The sequence below is a fragment of the Solea senegalensis genome, linkage group LG1, assembly GCF_019176455.1.
Source record: "Solea senegalensis isolate Sse05_10M linkage group LG1, IFAPA_SoseM_1, whole genome shotgun sequence".
NCBI classification, from domain to species: domain Eukaryota; kingdom Metazoa; phylum Chordata; class Actinopteri; order Pleuronectiformes; family Soleidae; genus Solea; species Solea senegalensis.
This window is the reverse complement of record NC_058021.1, coordinates 66,902-84,081: the sequence shown is the minus strand read 5'-3', so window position 1 is coordinate 84,081 and position 17,180 is coordinate 66,902. Positions and strand designations below refer to the sequence as shown.

Genomic DNA, 17,180 nt, shown 5'->3' with positions numbered 1-17,180 from the left:
GGCCTGACTTGAACAGTCACCAGACTGAGTGGACTAAAAGCAAAAGTTTGGGCACCCCTGTAAATTTTCATGATTTTCATTTATAAGTCATTGGTTGTTTGGATAAGAAATTTTAGTTAAATATATCATATAGGAGACAAACAGTGATATTTGAGAAGTGAAATAAAGTTTATATGATTTACAGAAAGTGTGCAAGAATTATTTAAACAAAATTAGGCATGTGCATAAATTTAGGCACCACAAAAGAAAAATTAACTCAATATTTTGTGCACCCTCCTTTTGCAGAAATAACAGCCACTAAATGCTTCCTAAAGCTTCCAATTAGAGTCTGGATTCTGGCGAAAGGTATTTTGGACCATTCTTCTTTACAAAACATCTTCAGTTCAGTCAGGTTTGATGGTTTACGAGCATGGACAGCCCGCTTTAAATCACACCACAAATTTTCAATAATATTCAGGTCTGGGGACTGAGATGGCCATTCCAGAACGTTGTATTTGTTCCTCTGCATGAATGCCTTTGTAGATTTTGAGCAGTGTTTAGGGTCGTTGTCTTGTTGAAAGATCCAGCCCCGGCGCAACTTCAACTTTGTCACTGATTCCTGGACATTGTTCTCCAGAATCTGGTGATATTGAGGGGAATCCATGTGACCCTCAACTTTAACAAGATTCCCAGTCCCTGCACTGGCCACACAGCCCCACAGCATGATGGACACTGCGCAACCCAACTTGGAAACCATGTTGTTGTTTTCAGGTAATTTGAGAGTTGTTTTGAGGCTCATATGTTGCCACTCTCTTCAGAGAAGATGCAAAGAGGAGAAACACTTACAATTGGACTCCTTAAATACCCTTTCTCATGATTGGATTCACCTGTGTATGGAGGTCAAGGTTCACTGAGGTTACCAAACCAATTTTGAGTTCCAATAATTAGTGCTAAAGATATTGAAATCAATTAAATGACAAGGGTGCCTAGATTTATGCATTAATTTTGTTTAAATTCTTGCACACTTTCTGTAAATCATATAAACTTCATTTCACTTCTTAAATATCACTGTGTTTGTCTCCTATATGATATATTTAACTGACATTTCTTATCCAAACAACCAATGATTTATAAAGGAAAATCATGAAATTTTACAGGGGTGCCCAAACTTTTGCATACCACTGTATATATGTATACACAGAGAAGTGTGTGTGTATCTATGGTGACCATTGAGACAAATAATTACACAAATTTATTTCTAACTTTCTAACTATCAAATAGGGTTAGAATACACAACTAGAGGTATGGTGGTCTGCATGAGAAGGGCCTGAATTATTGTCCCAGTCTGCCACTGAGAAGAGAGGAGGCTACTGGAAATGAAATAATAATATATTGGAAGACAAACATTTTTTTTAAAAAGTGTAGAATTGCTTGCAAAAGACATTTTTAGTGAAAAAGATATGAGTCCAATACAAAAATGGGAATTATTTAAATTTAAAGTTAGAGAAGTTGCAATACAGCGTAGCAAGCAAATAAAACAAATACGTACTAGCAAAGAAGATCTTTTAATGAGCCAGTTGCACAAATTAATATCTAGGCGCGATTTATCTGAGGATGAATTAAAATTTCTTAAGAATCTTAGTGAAGAGCTTGACAGAATGTTTATCAATTTGGCCAAAGGTGCCTTCATAAGGTCCAGGGCTAAGTGGTTAGAGGGAGGGGAAAGAAATACTAGTTATTGTTTTGGTTTAGAAAAGCGAATTAGGAAAATAAATAATATTACATCCCTAAATATACAGTAAATGGTATCATTAGTACAGACCACAATAATATTGCAAGTTATGTCACCTCCTTTTATAGCAAATTATATACACCTGAATTGAATCACTTAAAGGGCAGTGCATTTATGGAGCATATAAAAAGTTTACTCATCTGATTTCTGGAACTTTCTGAGACAGCTGTGACAGAGAGCTCTGATCCTCAGAAATGACTGAAGCGATACACTCAATGAATTTAAGAAAATCACCCGGAAGTGATGGTCTCTCAGTAGAATTTTATTTATGCTTTTGGGATTTAATTAAGGACCATCTACTGCTCATGTTTAAAGAATGTACTGATAGAAAGGAGATGACGACAACCATGAACACAAGGTCTGATAACCCTTATTTCTAAACCAGAAAAAAATGGTTTAATAATTGAAAATTGGAGGCCCATTTCTCTTTTAAATATAGACTATAAAATTATCTCACAGGTTTATGCTAAACGTTTGAAGAAAGATCTAGAAGAGATAATAAACGAAAACCAAAATGGTTTTATGGCCAAACGTCACATTAGCTCTAATGTCAGGTTAGTATTAGATTTAATTGACTATTTGAACCACATAAAGTCAGATGCACTGCTTGTATTCCTCAACTTTTATAAGGCATTTGATTCAATTGAACATTCTTTCATGATACAGGCCCTGCACATTTTTGGTTTTGGGGATGATTTTATTAATAATATTATAATGTTTTATAAAGATATAAACAGCTCTGTCATTTTATATCCCAGCATTTCCAAAAGGTTTCCAATTTCAAGAGGTGTACGCCAAGGATGTCCTATTTCTTGTTTTTTCTTTTTGATTGTGGCTGTTTTGTTTTGTTGTTAAATATCTCACATAGGCCCGATATTCATAGTTTGACCATCTTTATCAGAGAGATAAAAATGACACAGCTAGCCGATGATACAGTCTTGTTTCTAAGGGATAAAGGGCAAATACAAAGTGCATTACGTACAACTGGTGAATTTTTTAAACTTAATATCAACAGAAGTGAAATGTTATGTTTATATGAGACTGAAGAGAAACTTATGTTTGATATTCCTGTGAAACAGTGTGTTAAATATCTTGGTGTTCATATTTCGAAGGACATGACTCTCAGACAACAGCTAAATATTCTTCCTAAAATTAAGAAAACTAAGATAATTTTTAATTTATGGCTTCAATGTGACCTTTCAATTTTTGGTAGAGTGTTATTGTCAAAAGATGAAGGTGTATCAAGATTAGTTTATCCTGCTTTGTCATTTTTTGTTAGTGATATGTTCTGCAAAGAAATCAATAATTCATTTATTAAATTTGTGTGGAAAAATAGGAGACATTGCCTCAAAAAAGAAATTCTCAATTTAGAGAGAGCAGAAGGAGGATTGGGGGTCTTAGATTTGATCAGTTTGAATTGAATTGTCCGGAATCGCTATGGAATTGTATACCATATAATATCTTAAAAAATTTAGGTGGCTTAAAATTTCTATTGGGATGTAACTACTCCGTTTCTAAATTGCCACTAAAACTCTCAAAGTTTCATCAACAGGCTTTATTGTCTTGGAAACTTTTCACCACATAAAACTCTTATTTGGAATAACGGTGAAAAAAAAGCACTTAGTAAAGCGTTAAACCGCTGTCGGTCAAGTTAACGTCGCACATTAACGTAAAGATTTAGTAATTTCCGTATTGGCCGGAAACAAATCAAATCATCCAATCGCCACTTCCTCTCCTTCAAAATAAAAGCACCAACATTCGCTATGCTGTGACTTTTTTATAAAAAAAGCTTAATTCCACTTATTATAACATTTTTATGAGTTACGTCATTAGAAAAGTCACTTTATTATTGAAAGTTTTACTTCACTACATAAATGTTTGAGTCTGTTAAAAAACATTATAAATTGGAAGAATTTTAGGTTCACTAGTGCAAAATCTGTGTGTGTGTTTAGTAATTGTTGCTTTTTAGAATTCTGTTTGTTGTGTGTGGGATTCTGAAATGTCCTTAAACTCAGGACCATTATCACTCGTTTAAATTTGGGACCTTACAGTCATAATTGTGTAGACAGACACACACACACCCACACAGACTTTTCTGCAATTTACAGATTATAATAACTTAACAAAAACAAAGCTTTATTATTGAATTAAAACCTGCAGTTATTTATGTAACTACAGTAACAATAATATAGTAATAATAATATACTATTTATTAAACTACACCTTTGTGTTGGGACCATGTGACCATGTGTTGTTCTATTCAGAAAAACAAAAAACAAAGTGTTTGGTAAAAAAACCTGTTTTCTTTTATTCTCCTGGAGTTCATTAAAGGTACATGATGACAGTGGTGGGAGGGGTCAGAGCAGAGGGGGGCGGGGTCTGATGAGTCTAAGAGGCGGGGCCTCAGAAGTAGTTGGCGACTCTGCGGATGGACTGGATGTTGGGGTTCTGGGCCTGCCACTCGTTGTGGCTGCAGTAGTGACCGCGCTCCACCACGTACATGCGGCCGCGGAAGTTTGGCTCCTCGTACATCACCCAGCTACACACACACACACAGATAATATTTACTGTTAAACTGTCCATGTTATAATGATAGTTTATTTTCTCGTACTATTTGTTTTAGATTAAATTAAATTAAATTAAATTAAATTAAATTAAATTAAATTAAACGTTCATACATACGTGTGTGTGTGTGTGTGTGTGTGTGTGTCACACTCACGCTCCGTCTCCGTACACCTTGACAGAGTTGATGCAGTTCTTGGAGAAGCCGCGGCTCTGCAGGAAAGGACAGTCGTCGCACATCTCCACGCACTGACCCGAGAAGTTACCGCCCTCAAACAGCTCGATGCGATAATGTTCACCGTGCTAACGTGGAGAACAACAGTTACTACTCTGTCCACACCGCTGTGTCCACAACTAGCCCCACCACTGATCCACCGTGGCTCAATCCTAACGTAATACTTTTCCTTCTAAAGCTGAAGTAGAATCAAAAAATGACTTTTGACGCTTAAGTAAAGTAAAAGACTTTAGCTTCAGTAATATTGATCACATACTTTAAAGTTATTTATACACGATTGAGAACATGTTAAAGACATGTCACGTAGCAGGCGTGCGTCACATGTCATGTGCTCACCATGCGGATAGGCTTGCAGGAGCCCATGTGGTCATTGTGGGAGTTCCACCTCTGGAATTCTGGGTATTCTCCGTGCTCCAGGATGTACTGCTGACCCTTAAAGTCGGGATGATCGTAGCAGATCCAGGCGCCGCTTTCCACGCGGATGGAGTTCACCCTGAAAACAACAACAAAAAGTCCAAAATATGCTAAGCTAACATGATGCTACATCCTTCACAATAAGGGTCTTTACAGGGGAAGTCGTTTTTCTTCCACCTGCTGAAAGGACCAGTGAGAATGACTTGGTGACATCTAGTGGTGAAAGTGCATATTACCAGTCAGGCAGGGGGCAGAGCCTGGGTGGAGCTACCCATCTGTTTTGGTCAGTAACTCCACCCACATTCCTCAACCAAAATCTTTTATCCAGTTATCTTTTTTTAAATTCACTCATTTTTATTTTGAAAATCCAGCATTGTCCCCACTTCACTCAGCTTCAGTGGTGACAACATGAGTGAGAAACACATTTGTTTCTTCTTACCTGTTCATGAAGCCACGGTCCTGAAAGTTATCACAGTCACCTCTGACCTCCAGCTTCCTGCCGGTGAAGCACTTCCCCTCATAGAAGGTGATCTGCAGGGTTTAAATAGCAATATATATGTTATTAATAATAATAATGACATACATTTGTCTGAAAACATCAGACAGCAGCAAAATAAAGGAGAATTAATATTTTAACATTAAAGTGACTGACGTTTGTAAACCACTCACTCTCCCACACCAGAGTCCATAGAGAAAATCAGTGATTTTAACATCACACACACAGGAGTTGTTGATCCACTGCTGCCTCCATCACTAAGTTCAAATGTCTTATTTTGTTCATTCATTAAAAACCCTTCATTTAGATTGACCTCAGTGACACTAAGTGTCCCTGCAGCTAAAATCACTGATTTTCTCTATGGACTTTGGTGTGGGAGAGTGAGTGTTTTACAAAAGTCTGTCTAACAGTGAGATAAAGACGTGAACATGTTCTATAAACATAATAGACTTAAACTGACGCAGATTTCATTCAACAAGGCTTTTGCTAAAGGTGTAATTCAGTGTTTTAACCTGATAAAAACGTTTTAAATTATGTATAAATTACAGAAAAGACAATTAAAAGCAGAAATAAAGTGTAAGCTGATACAGTCATCAAAACAAATCTCAGGCAAGCATCAGTGGTTTTTAGTTCTGCACTCACCTTTCCAGAGTACTGCGACATGTTTGTCCTATAGGTGTTGTTCGACCTGTCACTCAACCACACACGCAGTGTAAGAGAGGAAAAGTTGGACACCCCTATATATACATGAGAGGGGGGGTTAGCCGGGGGCGAGCGAGGGTGAGGTCCAGGCCCATAACAAAAGAGGAGGATGAAGAGGTTTGTGCCGACTCCACACTTTCTCTTCATCTGCTGCTGAGTCTGCTCTGTGTGTGTGTGTGCTGTTCTCAATAGCTTTGCAGGGTCAGTGATATTGGACATACCCTGTTTCTATGGAAACGGTGGCAGGAAACATCCACACACAAACATTCAAGTTAAGAACATAATAACAACAACAGTCATTCATTTGGTACGACAGTAAGACACAGTAACTGGAGTAGAAAGTATCATTAGTTTAACTTGGATTGTGTTTCAAACAGAAGTCTCTCCCACACCAAACCCCAGAGAGAAAATGTGTGATTTTTAGCTCACAGGGACACAGGAGCTGCTGGTCCTCTGCTACCTTGTGTGGTCACTTTGTGTCACTGAGGTCAATCTGAACAAAGGATTTCAAACACCGAAGTGACAAGATAATACATATAAACTTAGTGATGGAGGCAGCAGTAGATCAACAACTCCTGTGTGCTGTGATGTTAAAATCACTGATTTTCTCTATGGACTTTGGTGTGGGAAAGGTGAGTGGTTTATTCAGTTTCCTGTTGGAAAAGTCTGTCTAACAGTTAGAGATAAAGATGTGAACACGTTCTTAAAGTTATCGTAGAACAGAATGGTATTTTATTTACATCTAAATACAGAGAAGTGATCAGCTGATCACTTAGCTCATTGAAACCAAACCTCATTGGAACTTCTGTGTATTTAGCATTGTCTTCAGAATAAGTCAGTAAATTGATTCAGTAAAATAAGATTTGATGTGTTTTTGTTGATCTTCAGGGTTTTGTCGTGAATTCAGCTGAAACTGCAGATAAAAAATATAAGACGTTTATCATCAAAAACAGCCTTTATTGTCGCTCACTGATGCCCCGCACAGTGATTTCCGCCCAGAGAGCACAGAGGCGGGACTGCGTCCTTAAGCGCGTGCTTTCATTGGTTTGTAAAATAAACAAACTGCTGTCAAAACTGATGCCAATCAGAGCAGCAGACGTCGGAGTAGGCGGGGCAGCGGTGTAACCAGCTCTACTGCAATTTGCAACTAAACTAAAGCTAAGCTAAGCTAAGTTTCCTCCACGGAGCCCGCCCTCTCTGACCCTCGGACTCTCCCGCGGACTCTTCCGCTCCACGTTTAAATGACCGCCGTGACTCTGCGCTGCTGCTCCGTTATGTGGAGTTCAGTCAAACTGAGGAGGTGAGCCATGTCCGTTAATGCTAACGTGTCCGCTAATGTCCTCGCGGTCACTGCGGTAACGACAGGACGCTAATGTTAGCCTGTTAGCTTAGGTCAGGCTCCGGTGTCAGTGAGAAACGACACAGGCTAACATGCTAACTTGTCAGTCAAGTTAGCTCAGTGATAAAGGACACACACACACACGGAGGTGTCGTCCTCACCTCCTCGTCCTCTTTCCTTACGTCTTAAGTTCTTTCCTTGTCGGGTGTGTTTTTTTGTTTGTTTTTCTTCAGTTTGAGCCTTAAGAAAACGGACAAATCTGAAAGTAAACAGACAAAATAAATATCTTTAAATAAAGAATTAAAAGTTTAACGTCTGATGTAAAATAAAATGTATAAGGTTTAGATGATTTAAACATTTGGAACAGTAAATAATTAAAAGACAGTGTATAAATATATAATGTATAATCTATATATTATTTATTTAATTCATACACAACTTTGTTTCAGGAGATCATTTCTGAGTTTTTTGAGTTAGTTAATGTTAATTAATAATAGTAATGTTTTTTAATTAAAGTTAAACAAACATAAACATGTCCGTGTGTCTCCAGCTTGGTCAGTGTCTGTCCTCTGTCCACACGTCAGCTTCACACCACAGCCTCTGCAACAATGGGTGAGAATCATTGATCTGTTCTGTTGATCACTATAAACTGATAACTCTCTTATTGATGAGGCCACTGTGATGTGTGCGTGTGTGTGTTGCAGGTGTGAGTGTGCAGCAGTTTGAGCAGGCGAAGAACAAGCTGTCGTCTCTGCAGACAGATCCAGGAAACCAGGTGAAACTGAAGATCTACGCTCTCTTCAAACAGGTAAACAAACATGTCGAAACACCAGAAGGGTATTGCACAAAACCAAGATAAGGGATTAAGCCGGGAAATGTTGGTTATCCTGGCTGAATTCAGCCTCAAGTCGGTTGCACGAAAGCAGCTCAAACTTAACCTGGCCAAATTACTATGGTGATTTATTCTCTGCAGCTAGCCTGCTCCAGACCAAGCTAACAGCCAGGCTAAGATTAATCCTAGTGATTCACTTGTATTTCCACCGTCAATCCCGTGTGGAATTAATGTGTTTTACAGCATGTCCATGGTCTCTCTAGGTATTTTGCATCATTTTAATTATCTTGTATTAAAATATAACATATATAGTCATTTCTCATTTCATTTAAATCTGTTGGCTGTTTGTAATTGCAACAGTCTTTTTATATTGATTCAAGTGGTAGTATTATTACTCCGGCCAAGTGTTATATTGCTATGCTAATGAAGGCTGCTTGTCAAATTGCCATCAAAGGTTTCATAAATATGTGTTTTATTGCAGTAATTGAGATTACAAAACACAGCTGATGAAGTTGTGTTTTCAATGAAATCTGTGACGAGGGCAATATATTATATGTCCAACTCTCATTCACCTGTTCCCTCTTCATAATGGCTTGCCCTTTTTTGGACACTGTATTGCAGTTATGGTTACTGTGTGCACTGAAATACTCACTTCTCTTTCTAGTTTCTGGATTTCCAGGTCCAGTTTCCTGAGTGTCTGGCATTTAATCTCAAGATCCAGCTCCATTTCTTAGACAGTTTCTGTGGCTGGGACAGAGTCTGTTACTGTCCCTCCCTGGATCCCCTCCATCACTGGCCTCCCTTTATTTAAATGGGGTGCCAGCTCCTCCGCTGGGGTCATATCCTGTCTTGGTGGGCTGCCCCCTGTGCCAGTTCTATGGGCTTTTTTTTTTTACTGCTACAATCATACAGACATTCAACATATCAGCAGACACCTAAACTATTTACCTCATTTGTTCACTGTTATCTACTTTAAAGTCACTTACCAGCCTGCAAAATGTTCTTATATTTAATTTTAACTTGCTGCCAGGTCCTTTTATGGCCAGACAAGTTTGTTCTTTATGAAGGATAGAAAGATAAAATAGATAAAAACGTAACATGAGAAAAATAGATTAAATGACACACATTGTGGATAATTGTTTGCACTTAATCATACTCTACATTTCCTGAGTAACTTGAAAAGTAACTCCTTTAGTCCTTTAATTGTAGCCTAATTATGACAGTTCCAGTGGAGCACTGTTTATTAATTGGACAGTTTTGGACTACTTACGCATTAAGCCAGTCCGCTATTGTCTGCCAGGCTTTCTCACGTTCTTTGATTATGGCATTAGTATTGCCTTTTTTTCGTATGGAGTCTTTCACCTCTTCATAGAACTCCATCAGGAGCTGTTGTTCGGTGGCCGAAAAGCATGACGCGCGACTTTTGTCCATGTTCTCATCTGTGATTCTGTGAGCGATCGCGAGGTCTATTTAAGTATGCCGTGAACACTCACTTATCCCAACTATCTTCACCTGGCTTAACATAGCTGCGCCTTTTCATCCTGGTTTGGCAAACGTGCAACCAATCAAGCCAGGATGCGCCGAGCAGACTAGTTCAAGCCGCGCTTGCTCAATTATCCTGGATTTCTTTATTCTAGTTTTGTGCAATACCCCCTGGACGTCATGTGACTCGTGTTTGTTTATGCCGCCATGTTGGCAGGAGGTTTTACTGTCACTCTAAATCCACAGAGCCTGATCCTCTGGTGGTTTGAAACTGCAGCATTATTACGATAAACTTTCCCTCAGCCCTGAGAACGCTGACACTTCACAATAAAAGCACGTCAGAATAACAATGCTGACGTTAACATCCAAATTCTTAAGATTTGCAGCTTTCATTTATTCTTCTGTGTAAATGTGTGAATGTGTGAAGATATTCTGGACTCACTTTCAAATGGATCTTTTCACTACACAACATTTTCACTAAATTATTATTTTACATTCACAAAGTTCCATCTGTTGTTTCTTTGCTTAAATGATGAAGAAGAAAGTGTTTTCTGGAGCTGAATTTCTGTTTTTAAAGAGAAAGAGAGTAAAACTAACCTGTGTGTGTGTGTGTGTTTGTTTCAGGCCACTCAGGGTCCGTGCACCACACCCAAACCTGGAATGCTGGACTTTGTCAACAAGGCCAAGTGGGATGCGTGGAATTCTCTGGGCTCCGTCTCACAGGTCCAAACATGACAGGACTCACACGCTCTGTGTTCGTGTGGAATCACCCTTTAATTATGTCAATCCTCTCAGGATGACGCCCGGCAGCAGTACTGCGACCTAGTTGGCTCCCTGGTGGCGGCAGAAGGACCGAGCTCCGCCCCGGCGGCTGCAAAGGCTGCTGGGACAACGTACGCCACCCTGCTGGTGACGACCGAAGATGACATCACCACCATCAAACTGAACCGACCAGGCAAGAAAAACGCCATCACCACACAGGTGAGGAGGCAACTGTCCGACTACAGGACGGCAATGTGGAGTCCAGCTCCACTCAGTGTCCAAGACAGTTCAGGTTTTTCATGCTGCTGAGACACAGGGAAACAAAATGGCTGCCAGCAGAAACAGGGAAAAAACAGATTTGATTCACTTAACAAAAAATGTAAGTCAGTTTAAGTCGATGATATCTACTTCACATGATCGCGTCTTTATTTGCGTCACATGATCGCGTCTTTATCAGGAGTTGTAGATCCACTGCTGCCTCCATCACAAAGTTCAAATGTCTTATTTTGTCACTTCAGTGTTTGAAATCCTTTGTTCAGATTGACCTCAGTGACACAAAGTGACCACACGAGGCAGCAGAGGACCAGCAGCTCCTGTGTCCCCGCCAGCTAAAATCACTGATTTTCTCTGTGAGCTTTGGTGTGGAAGAGTGAGCGGTTTAACAAACACTGGGCTCTCAGCAGCAGGGGGCGCTCACGGTATAGTCAGCTCAGACTGACACCTTGAACTGTCCCTTTAAAGTGTGTCATGTTTGTCTTCAGATGTACAGTGAGATCATCGCAGCTCTGGAGCAGGCAGCAAAAGACGACTCAGTCATCACTGTTCTAACAGGTACACACACACACATGTGTGAGAATGTACACACTCTCACACATGTACTCACGCGCTCTCTCTCAGGAGCAGGTGATTTCTACTGCAGTGGAAATGACCTGAACAACTTCCAGCTCAAAGATAAAGGTGTGGAGGAGATGGCCAGAGATGGAGCAGAGTTGCTCAGGTCAGTTTCATTGATTGATTGATTAATTGATGACTCTCAGCTCTGGTCATTTCTAACCGTGAACAGGAAGTACGTCAAAGCCTACATCGACTTCCCAAAGCCTCTGATTGCCGTGGTGAACGGTCCGGCTGTTGGAATCTCAGTCACATTGTTGGGACTGTTTGACCTGGTGTACGCTACTGAGAGGGTGTGTACGCACGCACGCACGCACACACACACTCACACTCACTCACTCACTCTGTACAACCTGTAATTAAAATGTGTGTGTGTTTACGTGCAGGCTACGTTCCACACTCCGTTCAGTCAGCTGGGTCAGAGTCCTGAAGGCTGCTCCTCCTACATCTTCCCCAAGATCATGGGCTCTGCCAAGGTACACACACACACAAATATTATTCTCAAAAAATAAAGTTTAGGGTTAGCGTACATTGCACACATTTTTACAGGGCAAATTTTGAAAACGTTTGAACAACTCAAAGAGGAATTTAATTTATATAATGATTTTTATAAATATTTGCAGATGAGACACTATCTCCAGAAACATAATGAATGGGAAATAATAAGCAAAGAACCAACAAAGGTTGAAGAATTGCTCATGTCATTTACAGAGGAAGAGTCAAAAAAGGGTTGATTTCAAAAATGTATAAAGCACTACAATATGAATCCAAGGAAAATAATATTGATGTTAAAGAAAAATGGGAATTGGAAGCAAATATAATAATAACGGATGATGATTGGGAGGAAACATTCAGAGCAGGTCATAAATTAACTAACAGTCCAACATGGAGGGAGTTTGACTGGAAAGTCAAGATGCGCTACTTTAATACCCCATCTGTCCCTGCAAAATATAGTAAAACGTCAAAATTATGCTGGAGGAACTGTGGCATGGTGAGTAACTTTACTCATATATTTTGGGATTGCCCAAAGATCGTATATTTTTGGAAAGGGGTGAAAAAATAAGTAAAAATAATTCTGGGTATTGATCTACATCTTGACTCAACCCTTTACATACTTGGGATACTACCTGAGGATCTGATGTAGACAATGTAGCTACTTAGTGAGAGTCCTGCTCTTGATAGCAAAGAAAATTATCACAATTAATTGATTGGAGCCACATCCCCCACCATAATGCAGTGGACAGACAGAATAAAAAAGATTTTTATTATGGAAAAAATTACAGCTAGATTACAACTGAAATTAGAAAAATTTGAGAGAAAATGGACACCAATATTGCAAGCATTACTAGAGCTCTAAATACCTCCTTTTTGTATTCAATTTGTATTCATTTTATATGTGTGTTGTTTTTTGGTTATTTATTTATTTATTTATTATTATGTTTATATGTATTTTCATTGGTGTGATTTTTGTGTACATCTTCATGTGTTTTACTTATGTGAAATAAATAAAAAGTTCTAAAAAAAATTAAGTTCAGGCTGGAAATGAATCATGAAACATTGTGCTCAGATTTTGCTCTATATTTGCCTGTTATACTGCCCTCGTTGACAGACTGAATATACATCTTGTTTTTTGCGTCCCTCTCATGTACAAAGTCTGGGAAACATCCAGGTGTTTTACTTTGAAGTGCCACCAGGTGGAGCTGCATCTTTCCAGTCATGATTTAAATGGACGTGATTGAAGTTTCTTATCGATGACATCTTTTTAATTTTGTCTCATCAGTTTTACTGAATCTTTATCTTAATCTAACAACGTTATTGTTACGTTCGTTCCCTCAACACAAGCTAAACTTGCGTCTGTGCATTGGTTTAAAAACAATCTGTGTCGCCCCCTGCAGGCCAGTGAGGTGCTGCTGTTCAACAAGAAGCTGTCGGCAGTCCAAGCCTGCAAACTCGGCCTCGTCACCGAGGTTTTTCCCGACAGCAGCTTCCAGACGGAAGTGTGGGGTCGCCTGAGGTCATACGCTAAGCTGCCGCGCAATGTAAACACACACACACACACACACACAGCTGTAATAATTTCTTTTTTTAAGAAAGACCTAGTGAATGAATTTGGCCCCGCCCTCTCTTGTCTGTCAGAGTTTAGCGTTGTCCAAACAGCTGATCCGCTCAGAGGAGAAGCAGCGACTCCACGCTGTCAACGACGCAGAGGTGGAGCGACTGATGGAGCGCTGGACGTCAGACGAGTGCGCCAACGCCATCATGACCTTCTTTCAGGCCAAGGCCAAGCTGTGAGGGGATGGGTGCGGGCCATGTGACAGGATCATTTAACATTATCATCATCAGGAAGTTTTCACCTCAGGAGAAGCTGCTGCGACTGCAGGTGGGAGTGGCCTAAATGCCCGGGCAGTGACATCACAGAAGACAGCCAATCACAGCATCCGCTGTCAAACCCATGTAGAAAAACAGTTTTTACCAAAGCAGTTGTTGCAAGATTAGATTAACATTGACACGGTGCTAACATTAGCATACTAACAACACGAGGAGAGGGAGGAGCTGAGATTTTCACGTGAAGGAAGCGTCTGTGCCTTTAAGTGTTTTTCTGTTTAAATAAAAACAAACAGTTTGTGATGTTTGTTTGTTTACTGACTCACTGGTTTTAAGGCAGCTCACTCGACCGAGCTGGGGCTGCCTCTCTTTGTTTTAGGTGTCATAGACCCAGGTACACCTAAATAAAATTAAAACACAAATAAATGAATAGGATTTCAATGAGGGACAACATGACTTCAGTCTGTATGACCGGCCAAGTGAACCTTATGGTGCATTTCCACCGGCTCTACTCGCCACGCCTCGTCTCGTCACGGCACGGTTTAAGTAGCGTTACATCAGTCTCGTCACTGGAGACTTAATACCATTATTCTTAAAGATGAGGAATTTACTTCCAACTTCTCTGCTGAACTTAAAGCATTTCTGGAAATCAACACTTCATCGGCCAGCAATACCTAAATCTTATGGGAAACATGAAAAGCTTAAGCCAGAGGATTAATTATTTTGCAAAGACAGGAGAAACAAAAATCTTGGGGAGACAAATGGTAAAAAACAAACAAAAAAATGGTAGTAAATGAAAAATTAAACTTATGAAACGATTTCTTCTACGCAAGTTCATATATAGGAGTTTTAAGGTAGTTACGGTCAAATTCTCAGGAGACTCTCGTTTGCAAGTCTTGTTCCTACATGTCCCAAACTGGAAGCCGGATCTTTGCTTGTCTGACTAACATCTCTCAGTCGATGTCTGACCATCACTTGAAACACAATCTCGACAAGATCGAGTTTCTTTTTCTCCCACCACAGACCTGACCATCACCCACGACAACTCTGTGGTTTCTCCTTCTCATACTGCAAGGAACCTCTGCAACTCATCCAGAATGCAGCAGCTTGACTGGTCTTCAACTTACCAAAATTCTCTCACACTACACCACTCCTCCGCTCCCTTCACTGGCTTCTTGTAACTGCTCGCATCCGCTTCAAGGCTCTAGTGCATGCGTTCCATGCTACAAAAGGATCCGGTCCAGCCTACATCCAGGACCTACAAATGTAGGCTACACCCCAGCCCGCCCACTCCGCTCTGCATTGGCAAACCGGCTCGCTGCCTCCTCACTGAGAGGATTGCAAAGTCACTCGCTGTCCTAGGTTCCCGATGGTGGAACGAGCTCCCCATCAACATCCGAACAGCAGAAAGCCTCCACATCTTCCTCCGCCAACTAAAAACACATCTCTTTCCACTCTACCTCGACTAAGACAATAACTGTGACAAAAAAAACCAAAAAAAACTCTTACTTGTACATCGCACTTATGAGCACTTTAAATTGACGTACTTGAAACACTTACTTAATTCTAGCTTTTGTTTATACCCGAATGTTGAAATGCACTTATTGTAAGTCGCTTTGGATAAAAGTGTCTGCTAAATGACATGTAATGTAATGTAGAGGAGGAGGTGAAGGAGGAGGTAGAGGTGATAGTAGATAAAACAGTGTGAGCTGCTTGTCAATTATGGTTTTTCCATAAACATACAAAGTGAACATATTATAAACAAACAAACAAACAAAGGCCACAAAAATCACACATGTAGTAGAGATTCCTGAAATTCCCAGCCCTCGACCTCCCTGGGAATAATTGCATACAATTATATAGGTGCATTGTGGGAGGTGTCATAGCATCCGAGTAGATATTTGCACACAGGAGCGCTCAGTCCATTACAATTGACAGTGATGCAACAACTAACCATTTCAAGAGAAACAAGTAGAAAAAGGATACAAATTTTACAAATTTTAAATCAAAAGATTTGAAATCTTAACAAAATGTCACAAGACAAGATATGAGTAATAAATAAATAACCATAAATCACCAAGTAAGTGGAAATCTAGCCTCACGGCCCAAAGATGTCATTTTGCCAACTATCAGTGCTGCAGTCGACCATTCCCTTTAAAACAATATTTGTGAGTCTTTTACCAGCATATTTAAGAAAGGGTGTCCAGGTCTTGAAGAAAACTGGCGTTTTACATTTGAATCTGTATTCAGATATTCCATTAGAATATCAGATATTCCATTTCCATTCTGTTAGATATATCAGTTTATGCCATCCTATAATCATAGGAGGTGTATTATCAATCCATTTAAGGAGTATATTTTTCCGGGCTGCAAATGTAAGAATATTAAACAGCCTTCTTTGATATGAGGGCTAGGTAAGCCAAGGAGCAGAGAATGAGGATCAGGGTCAAGATGGACATCAAAAATCAAATTGAGTTTATCAGTAATTTTACGCCAGTACTCTGAACACATGACCAGACACCATGCCTGTAGCTCCCCATCTCCACGTGACACTTAGAGCACATTTCTGTCAAACTCGGATTCATCCTATGTCTCAGCTGGGGGGTGATCTGTAAGCGATGCAGTATCCTAAACTGGGTCTCTCTGGTTCTATTACATATAGAAATCTTTTTTGGCAGTTGCCAAATCTCTGCCCATGTTGTTTCATCCATTCTGAGGTTAAGATCATTATTCCACACCTGTCGCAGGTAGTCTGTATTAATATTACTGGTAAGACTATGTACAGTATATATATATATACATATACCCCTGGCCAAGGACTGATTTCTTTCCCCTGTTGAGAAGCAGACGCTCTATTTTGTCTGATGGTCAAAGAGATGGCTGCTTTTTTCCTGAATGAAGCTACGGACTTGGAAAAATCTGAAGCAATTATGTGGGGGTAGGTTATATTTCTTTTTAATTTCTGTAAATGGGAGCATCACTCCTTTATGAAATAAATGCCCTAGGGTTAAGACCCCTCTATCTCTCCAAATGTTAAATCCACCACCTGTGCCGGCTTGGGCAAAATCAGTGTTACGGTGTATAGAGCTAGAGAAGACAATGTATTTGCACGGCCCTCCAGCTTCCTTACTCTTTGCCAGGCTTGCAGAGTCGTTTTAACTATAATATTATCAACTGAAGCACTTAATTTGTTTTAAGTCTAGGGCAAATAACAGACTTGGCAAAGGGTTACCTGCGTTAAGTGTTTCCAGATCTAACCAAACTGATTCTGGGTCATCATTAATCCAATCAGCTATGTAGCGAAGCTGTGCAGCAAGCTGATAAAGTCTAACATTAGGGACCGCCAAGCCGCCTTTCTCCACAGACATC

General features: G+C 39.9%; 3 protein-coding genes and 1 long non-coding RNA gene across 4 annotated transcripts in view; 1 reads left to right on the top strand and 3 right to left on the bottom strand.

Annotated features, from left to right (window-relative positions):
* Positions 1–680, bottom strand: part of LOC122769601 (extracellular calcium-sensing receptor-like) — a 58,412-nt gene extending 57,732 nt beyond the window's left edge. The window contains exon 1 of the mRNA XM_044026263.1: positions 406–680. Within this exon, the coding sequence (XP_043882198.1) occupies positions 406–643 (238 nt within the window). The 5' untranslated portion in view covers positions 644–680. The remainder of the gene's footprint in view (positions 1–405) is intronic.
* Positions 681–4,054: 3,374 nt separating this feature from the next.
* Positions 4,055–6,203, bottom strand: LOC122776282 (gamma-crystallin N-B). Its single transcript, XM_044036736.1, has 5 exons — positions 6,121–6,203; positions 5,422–5,513; positions 4,905–5,061; positions 4,491–4,636; positions 4,055–4,310 (listed from the first exon to the last, which is right to left on the bottom strand). Exons 1-5 carry the CDS (start codon positions 6,139–6,141, stop codon positions 4,175–4,177), a joined length of 552 nt encoding a protein of 183 aa, XP_043892671.1. The 5' UTR covers positions 6,142–6,203; the 3' UTR covers positions 4,055–4,174.
* Positions 6,199–8,109, bottom strand: LOC122776292. The gene is made up of 3 exons (XR_006361193.1): positions 8,046–8,109; positions 7,151–7,778; positions 6,199–6,215 (listed from the first exon to the last, which is right to left on the bottom strand). It is a non-coding gene; the product is annotated as an uncharacterized LOC122776292 (long non-coding RNA).
* Positions 7,422–14,114, top strand: eci2 (enoyl-CoA delta isomerase 2). Its single transcript, XM_044036724.1, has 11 exons — positions 7,422–7,480; positions 8,070–8,131; positions 8,224–8,327; positions 10,458–10,556; positions 10,629–10,814; positions 11,357–11,426; positions 11,493–11,592; positions 11,659–11,779; positions 11,873–11,962; positions 13,382–13,525; positions 13,623–14,114. The coding sequence occupies exons 1-11, from the start codon at positions 7,422–7,424 to the stop codon at positions 13,776–13,778; spliced, it is 1,191 nt and encodes a 396-aa protein (XP_043892659.1). The 3' UTR covers positions 13,779–14,114.
* The last annotated feature ends 3,066 nt before the right edge of the window (positions 14,115–17,180 follow it).

Coding starts and splice junctions, on each gene's coding strand:
- LOC122776282 (XM_044036736.1), bottom strand. CDS start 6,141: ATGTCGCAGTACTCTGGAAAG. Junction 5,062..5,421: donor GACCGTGGCTTCATGAACAG/GTAAGAAGAAAC, acceptor TGTTGTTTTCAG/GGTGAACTCCATCCGCGTGG. Junction 4,637..4,904: donor CCTGCAAGCCTATCCGCATG/GTGAGCACATGA, acceptor TCTCCACGTTAG/CACGGTGAACATTATCGCAT.
- eci2 (XM_044036724.1), top strand. CDS start 7,422: ATGACCGCCGTGACTCTGCGCTGCTGCTCCGTTATGTGGAGTTCAGTC. Junction 10,815..11,356: donor AAAACGCCATCACCACACAG/GTGAGGAGGCAA, acceptor GTTTGTCTTCAG/ATGTACAGTGAGATCATCGC. Junction 13,526..13,622: donor ACGCTAAGCTGCCGCGCAAT/GTAAACACACAC, acceptor CTTGTCTGTCAG/AGTTTAGCGTTGTCCAAACA.